Source organism: Ochlerotatus camptorhynchus, unplaced genomic scaffold (assembly GCF_037179485.1).
Source record: "Ochlerotatus camptorhynchus isolate MF236.1 unplaced genomic scaffold, CSIRO-AGI_Acam_v1.1 ptg000220l, whole genome shotgun sequence".
Taxonomy (NCBI): Eukaryota; Metazoa; Arthropoda; class Insecta; order Diptera; family Culicidae; genus Ochlerotatus; species Ochlerotatus camptorhynchus.
Window position 1 is genome coordinate 5,707,948 of NW_027040710.1, and position 8,831 is coordinate 5,716,778.

At 41.5% G+C, this 8,831-nt stretch overlaps 1 protein-coding gene across 1 annotated transcript; it reads right to left on the minus strand.

Moving 5' to 3' along the window:
* Positions 1 to 774: 774 nt before the first annotated feature.
* On the minus strand, positions 775 to 2,307 carry LOC135703669 (ER lumen protein-retaining receptor 3-like). Its single transcript, XM_065224950.1, has 2 exons — positions 2,247 to 2,307; positions 775 to 2,186 (listed from the first exon to the last, which is right to left on the minus strand). The coding sequence occupies exon 2, from the start codon at positions 2,184 to 2,186 to the stop codon at positions 1,542 to 1,544; it is 645 nt and encodes a 214-aa protein (XP_065081022.1). The 5' UTR covers positions 2,247 to 2,307; the 3' UTR covers positions 775 to 1,541.
* Positions 2,308 to 8,831: the final 6,524 nt, after the last annotated feature.

The window sequence follows — 8,831 nt, forward strand, 5'->3', positions numbered from 1 at the left end:
TTGCATATGTTGTTGATAAGGCGTCAAGAACTTTAGGGTTCATTTTTAGGATAGCTAAAAACTTCACTGATATCTACTGTCTAAAATCTCTCTATTGTTCGCTTGTTCGATCGACGCTTGAGTATTGTTCAGCGGTTTGGAACCCAAACTACAACAACGGTGCCGAGAGAATTGAATCTGTTCAACGTCGCTTTCTTCGTTTTGCGTTGCGTAGATTGCCTTGGAACGATCCGTTTCGATTACCAAGCTACGAAAGCCGTTGTCAACTTATCGACCTAGAACTTCTCCGGACTAGAAGAGACACAAACAGAGCCCTTACCGTGGCCGATATCCTACAAGGACGGACAGATTGTGAGGCTATCCTGAGGCAAATTGACCTGAATGTTCAACCCCGACCGCTTCGTAATAACCTTATGCTAAGACTGCCTCTACGTCGCACAAATTATGGAGCGTACGGTGCGATTTGCGGACTGCAGAGAACATTCAACAGAGTTGCATCTGTTTTCGACTTTCATCTCTCCCGTGATGCGCTTCGTCGAAAGTTTTCTTCTGTTTTTCGCCGGCAGGAGTTAAGATATTGACTATAAGATATACGTTTTTTAATGTTTTTTTATGTTATGACCATGCTTGAATGTATTTTTTTTATCATAGTTGATAAGGTTTAAATCATTGGGGCTTCATCCAGCCTGTTGATGTAAATAAATAAATAAATAAATAAATAAATAAAAAGTCAAACATGTTTCAATAAAAAAAAACATTTAAATGTATGTGAAACCGTATATTTTTCAATTCGGAACTTTTCAAGTTGTACCGCGCTCTATCTTGTAGATGTATCAGCAAAAGCGGAACCCATGTTTTATTTTTCAAGATAGGTATAAGCAAGCATTCCTGATTATTAATGATTTACTGGTACTTATAACAGGGAACGACGAGGTGTCTAATGGATTCTAGTTCTAGAAGATTTTAAACGAACAATAAACTGTGAATAATTTGATTGAGAGTGTAGCTTATGGAAACCATATTATTTTAAAATATTTCACAATATATCGACGATTTTTGGCATTACGAGATGCGTGATATTAAAGCTGTTTACGGTACGAAAATTTACTTAATTTGTTTTGATGATAATATGATGATCATAATTAACACCCCGAACACGATGCCTTGGGCAAAATGTGTAACGACAAATTGACAATGCTTGATTCCATACAAATTTTTAAAATATGTTGCTTCACATGGCGCCAATAGATTTTAAATTCGTCAGTAAATGACTTAGCTATGATTTTTCAAACATTGCAAGTTTGCCTTTAAACATTTTACTCGAGGCATCGTGTTTGGAGTCTTAAGTTTGTTAGTTTCCATTATTATTTGGGGAAAACCGCCATAACGCAAATGCAGGAACTCCACTATTACTACAAAGCCCACAATGGCATAGATCTAATGTTTTTCAGCCGATTACCAGCATTTTTGATGCACTATTATACACTATTCTAGATTTTAAATGAGATACATTACAAATAGATTTTCATCTGAACTGCTATTTAACCTACAACGGCGATCATGAGCTTTCTGTCGCGACGCTTCAGTATGTACAAACGTACAAAAACCAGCGCAAACAGCGTAGTCATCAAAAAACTCGTAAATACGTATTTCACTAAGTAGAATCCTTCGTAGTGGTATAGATAGGCCCAGTTCAAGATGTTCTTCACCGGATACAGCCCGAGCAGTACAAGATAACCAATGCTGTAGTTGTCAATGAAGTCAATATTGCAGAGCAGGTCTAGCTGGGGAACGATCGCGACCGCTTCCAAGAAAATCGAGAACGTCCACAGGATTTCTGAGGGAGCGCTCACATCGCTAAGGTATAGAGCTAACACAAAACAAGGAACTACCAGGAATTCGTTGTACATTCCATCGTTTTCTCGGTCGTAGGTTTTTTTCAACGGTCCGTAGATCATGAAGACGAACAGGTAAGTAAGTGCAACATACACACATTTCATCACAATGTAATAGGGAATCGGTGGTGAATAAAAATCCAGATAGCGCATCGTGAACGCGATCGCGAAGAGGATTTGTGTTTTTCCAGAAATGTTTGCGCACGACTTTGTTCGCAGAAACTTCACGATCAGCAATATCATTGCTGAAAGGTGAAGAAAATCTCCCAAAATATTGAATGCGTTAGTCATCTGAAAAGGAACAAAACAGAAAATCATTGTTTGTGTGACCTTCAAATGCAGAAGAAATACCTTGATAAAATGCAAAGAGCACCTGCGTCGGTGCAGTCAGGAGAACTGAACTAACAATAATTCTATTATAGCAAACGTGGTAGAAGTACAGCAGGCACTTATTCACTCACGCTCTATTGGAGACCACTCGCTCTCGCAAATTAAAGCTATTTATTTCTATTCGCTGCATAGCAATGCAATGTTTATAAACTGTATAACTAAGTACCGTAAACCGCCAAAATTCTGCGCACTGCCTCATTCCGCGCATTCGGAATAAAACGAAAGATGATGCCGAATTAAGTCTAATGCGTTACGAGTTGCGTTGTTTATGGTTTCAAAATGAGTGCGGCTTAAATGTAAACAATGATAAATATTTCGTTTTTTGTAGAGAAAAATTATTGCAAATGCGCATTTTTACAGACGCCAGTTTCCTTCTGTGGCCTAGTGATTATACTAAAAATGTGCGTAGTAAACAAAACAGTGTTTTAGTTTGAAGAGCGTGAATATGAACAGGTATATTTAAAGTATTATTTGAACAATTATTTGAATTGAAACATGTATGAATTATAATAGAAAATTTCATGCGTGGAATACGGGCACTGCTTTTTTTTGCTTGGGCCTAATTCCGTGGGTTTGCATTTCAGATTGCCGTCACGGAAAAAAATCATTCCATACTTGCCTGAATAATTGGTAAAAGCGCTTAATTTGCCATTTACCTTTTGGAGAACCCTTGAAGGCCCAACCGCAATGGCAGCGGTAACGGAATAGCCCAATCTGGGGAAGCATATAGGCAAGTATACTTGTCGGATGGAAAACTTCGGTTAGACAACGTTATGTCAAACTAGCCGGTTTTCGTTCCGTTTCCGCCCACATTGCGTTTGAGCCTTAAGCATTGAACCACATTGTGATGTGCCATGCCACACGATTGCTCAATCTTGAACCACTTGTATAAAAAAAGTTAAACTTGGAGGAATGTTTGGTCCCTTACTTTCCCAAACATTACGATCAAATTCTGTTGCATTGTATAAACGATCGAAGTGATACCTTTTCTCCATTCAGTCTTCATTTTTTAATACAAGAGGATCAACATCAACCATTTTTAGAATACTAAGGTGTCCTGTAAGATCACCTTCAAGGAAGAACTTTGTCTGCTGAACCCTTAAAGCGCTCCTTTCAGTTTCTAATTGGATACATTGATACAACGGAAGCAGATTAAGTAGAGCATCTAGTGCCATACTCGGTGTGCTGTTCATTGCAGTTATTGAGAGAGTAGCAAGGCTTTGCAGTCTCCCAAGCTTCTTCTGAGCCGATTTTTCATTAGCACTTGCGGTCACTTAAACCAATGGTACGTACGATATTCTGGGTCTTATATACAATCGTCAAATAAATCCAGTGGATCATTTTAGGTTTTCGGCCCTATTTCCTACCAAAAGCCTTTTTATCTTACCCAAAGAGCATTTGTTGCCTTATTAACAATCTGCTCTAGATGTGAATTCCAGTTGAGTCGGTCAAGTCTGTCAAGAATTACTCCCAGATACTGTGCGTGAAATTTCTAAAGATGTTCCTTTCAATCATCACCACTTAATTGAAATTACGTTTTTCTTAACTGCGCTGAATTATGGCAGTTGGCATATTGTTATGCAGAGAATATGAAAGAATCATCTACACTAGCATCTACATTGATTCATGTGCGAGAAAGGGTTATCAAAAAGATCATTATAAAATTATACTTCTGAATTGTGTTTGCTTTGAGTGCCTCATTGGGTAAAAGACTACCTACGCCAATAAGTACATAGTACTATCAACAATCAATACGAAACTAACGGTTTTAAATTGGCTCACCACTTTAGTAGCCTATTGGTCCCAAGCAAACGATTAACGTACCCTATTCTAGTTGAAATTCTATTACTACACTATGTTTGTTTTGATTCGCTATGAAAGTTTGACAGATAAAATCAGGGGTGTGTGGATTCATGCAGAACATGCAGGGGTGAGTGAAATAGCTTGGGACTGCTTGGGACCGTTGTTCTGGTACTGAGTGAGCCAAAAATAATAATAATTTTCTTCGGGACCCAGTGGTCTTAGAGTTACCTCTATGGTACTATGTCCACATTTATGGTATATTAAATTAAAATTCCTTTTTTGTGGAAAGCATTTTTGATTATAATTTACTACTTTGACTATATGTTTTAGTATTACTTCTACGTGAAGTCAACGATTTACATAGTTGAAGATGCTAATTTCAAATAACAGACTGTAGTGGTAATTTTTATACGAACTCCCCCTTTGGAGAGGGATGGTGGGGGGTGAAATGGGCGAAAATCGTCCCAAACTACGCTACCAACATTTCGAGCCACGAAATTCGAGGAATTGTTCACAAAATAAATGGTTCTGCTCTCCACTGTCGCACTCTTCTCTTTTGCTCTGCATTTTCTGCCATAGGCTCTACTAGAACTTGTGACCGAAAGTGGAATACGAAGGCTTTCGACAAGGATCTGTTCGTTGAGGCACTTCGTGTGGACAGGAGTCCCGCAGATCTAAATGCGGACGAGCTGACAGAAACGTTAGTGAGAGCATGTGACATGACCATGCCGAGGAAACTGGAGCCAAATAACAGACGGCGTCCAGTCTACTGGTGGAACGAGACACTTAGCACTCTCCGCGCTAGTTGTCTCAGAGCCAGAAAACGTGTTCAGAGAGCAAGAACGGAAGCAGACAGAGAGGAACGAAGAAAAGTGTTTCGAGCGGCTAGGGCCACACTTAAACGAGAGATTAAGCAGAGCAAGTCGAACTGTGTCGAGACGCTGATGCCAACCCCTGGGGCGACGCATACCGAGTCGTGATGGCGAAGATCAGAGGTCCAACGATGCCCGCTGAAATGTGCCCAGAGAAGCTGAAAGTCATCGTGGAAGGACTTTCCCAAAGCACGACCCAACAACCTGGCCACCTACACCGTACGGAGAAGGAGAGGGAGATAACGTCGAAGTCACCAACGAGGAACTCGTAGCAGTGGCGAAAGGATTGAAGGTGAACCCGGAAAAAAATAACCATACAATTACCATAAAATAAAATACAATTACAAGCAAATCTATTGCCAATAATCGATCTTATTGTGTGTATATAGTACACGAAATTTTAACAGATTGATATTACAATAGATGTACAATACGTCCCATATAATAAGAGTTTTCACCATTAGAACAAAAATACAATTAATGGTAAACGACTCAAGTTTGTTCGGGAAAAAGTGATTTTTCGTATGGTTAAGATACATAACGACCCCCTTGTTCTATTGTGTATTCCCCCATTTACTATAGATTCTATTGTAGAAACAATACATTCTATTGTAATTTTATCGTTGTGGAGAATACGATTTATTGTAAATACAGTAAACTCTATTGTATGGTTACAATACATTTAATTGTACTTCTACGGTTCTTTTTTTTACGGGAAGAAAGCTCCCGGTCCAGCTGAGCTGGAATCCCCAACGTAGCGTTGAAAGCGGCGATCCAGTCATCCCCGGACATGTTCAGGATGGTGCTGCAGAAATGCCTGAACGAGGGTCACTCCCCTGACTGGTGGAAGATACAGAAGCTAGTGTTGCTGCCGAAACCAGGAAAACCGCCGGGGGATCCAGCATCGTACAGGCCTATATGCCTGCTGGATACTCTCGGAAAACCCTTGGAGAGAATCATCCTAAACAGGCTGACGAAATACACGGAGAGTGAGCACGGATTGTCGGAGAGGCAGTTCGGATTCCGGAAAGGGAGATCGACGGTGGATGCAATTCGGACAGTGGTCGAGAGAGCTGAGAAGGCGTCCAAACAGAAGCGGAGAGGAGATCGATATTGCGCCATGATAACGATGGACGTTAAGAATGCGTTCAACAGCGCCAGCTGGGAGGCCATCGCCGAAACACTGCATAGAATGAGGGTCCCTGACTACCTGTGCAGGATCCTGAGGAGTTATTTCCAGAACCGGGTTCTGGTCTACGAGACAGACATGGGACAGAGATCGATTAGGATCACAGCGGGAGTTCCACAAGGCTCCATCCTTGATCCAACGCTCTGGAATGGGATGTACAACGGTGTGCTAACGCTGAAACTGCCCAAAGGAGTTGAGATCGTTGGCTTTGCGGACGACGTCGTCTTGACGGTAACAGGCGAGACGCTGGAAGAGGTGGAAGTGTTGTCAACCGAGGCAATCGACATGATTGGTAACTGGATGCAAGGAGCGAAGCTGCAGATAGCCCACCACAAAACGGAAGTGTTATTGGTCAGTAACTGTAAAGCGGTACAGCGGGCAGAAGTCACCGTCGGGGAGCACACCATAGCCTCGAAGCGTGTGTTAAAATACCTGGGAGTGATGATCGATGACCGGCTAAACTTCAACAGCCACGTCGAATATGCCTGTGAGAAGGCTTCGAAGGCCATCAACGCGATAGCTAGAATCATGCCGAACAACGCTGGTCCCAGCAGTAGCAAGAGGCGTCTTCTGGCCAGCGTGTCATCATCGATACTGAGATATGGAGGTCCAGCCTGGGTTCCAGCGCTGGAAACGAAGCAGAACCAAAGGAAACTGAGCAGTACGTTCCGGCTCATGGCCATGCGAGTCGTGAGTGCGTACAGAACCATCTCGTCGGAAGCAGTATGCGTTATCGCCGGTATGATCCCAATCGGCATCACCCTGGCGGAGGGCAGCGAGTGCTACAGGCGGAGAGAAGCCGGAAGAGTACGGAAAGTTGTGAGAGTGGAGTCATTGGCTAAGTGGCAACAGGAGTGGAACACGACGGAGAACGGTAGATGGACACAAAGACTAATACCGATTCTTTCGACCTAGGTGAACAGAAAACACGGAGAAGTCAATTTCCACCTAACGCAGTTCCTGTCTGGCCACGGCTGCTTCAGGAAATACCTGCATCGGTTCGGACACGCAGCGTCACCCCTCTGTCCGGAGTGTGGCAACGTCGATGAAACGCCGGAGCATGTGGTCTTCGACTGTCCAAGGTTCGAAGCAGTGCGAACGGAGATGCCCGTCCTTAACGTGGAGAATTTCGTCGTTGAAATGTGTCGAGAGGAGGGCACTTGGAATGCCGTCAGCAGGGCAATCACGCAGATTATGTCGGAGCTGCAGCCTAAATAGAGAGAAGGGCAGCGATCTAGCAACGCCAGCTAGCGCTGAGAGTACGACAAGTGCATGAGCACAGCCACCCCCCGAAGTAGTCGCTTTACAGTGGTCCCGGGGAGATCCAGGCAGAGGAGAGAGTAAGGAATGGGTTTTAGTGGAGCTGTACTAGGCAACTAGTGGATACCACACCGTGCCAACTTCACTACAGGCTAGGCTTCTTGACGCTTTCCTAAACCTTACTATAAAAAAAAGAAAAAAAACACATGCATAACGTACATAATTTTCAACTAGCCCCTCAACCCCCTCCCCCTGCTTTGATCTTGCCACCACTGCACATTTAATCCTCGAAAAATGTCATTATTGAGCTAGACAATCAATAAAATACGAATACGACTGTACAAAACAGTCCACCTCAACCAAAACTAATTGAATCATATAGGCTGACAAAATCGGGTCAAAAAGCTGACAAAATCGGTGGTAGACAAAATCGGGGGTAGACAAAATCGGGGGCTGACAAAATCGGGTCACCACTGTAGAATGATGGAGAATAATTGAAGGGAATTCTAATTTAGTGTAAATTCTAAGAGTTTCATACAGGGAACTCCTAAAGTGATATGAAGAGAAACAGCCATAGATGTGTATGAAAAAAATAACTACACTGTTCAAAAAAATTGTGTAAATTTCTATTCAATACGATGCATAATAAATGGAGCGTCACATATCGTATAAGTTTACATTATAAATCATGTTAATTCTGCGACATTTCATGTAATGTTGTAAACGGGGGGCAAGACAGCTGTACTCAGGGTAAATATATTTGCAGCGAGTAAATTTGAGTTACTTATATTTACTCAAAAAAGATCAAAGTAGTCTAGATTTTCTGATCAAAGAAAATATCGTCTGACAGCATATTTCGTTTGAAGCATCTGTTCACCCATTTGACAGATCGAATCGCTCGTTTAACAAATCGAATTGTGGACAAACGAAATGCTCCTGTGGTGGTTTGACAGCACGACGGTTTTACGGGGCTTGTCGTCGTGTTTGGCTTGAATGTCTTTCAGTGAAGTTTGACTCATTAACATGGATGTATTTAATGGTGAATAAATATCGAAGGATATTTCAAAAAGAAGTAAACAAATTATTTACCCTTTGTGGAATCTTAACATTAATAATCATGCCATGACCAACAACCAAAAAACAGTGTTTATTTCCTCAATTTTGTGCCCAGAACACAACATTTCATGAAATATCAAGCGTCTAATCCCTAAAGAATGATCGAGTAATATTTCGAGTAAGCTTTCGATAAACTTATAGATAGCAAAACATGCAAAAATCATATGTTACAAATAATCGGAAGGCACTGCATTCTTATCCTTTTGAAAATCGTTCAGCCATATATTTGTATAAATTACGTTTTCATTGAGTTTCTGGAAGTTTAAAAAATACATAAACGTGAACTATATTGCTCTAAGAATTGAA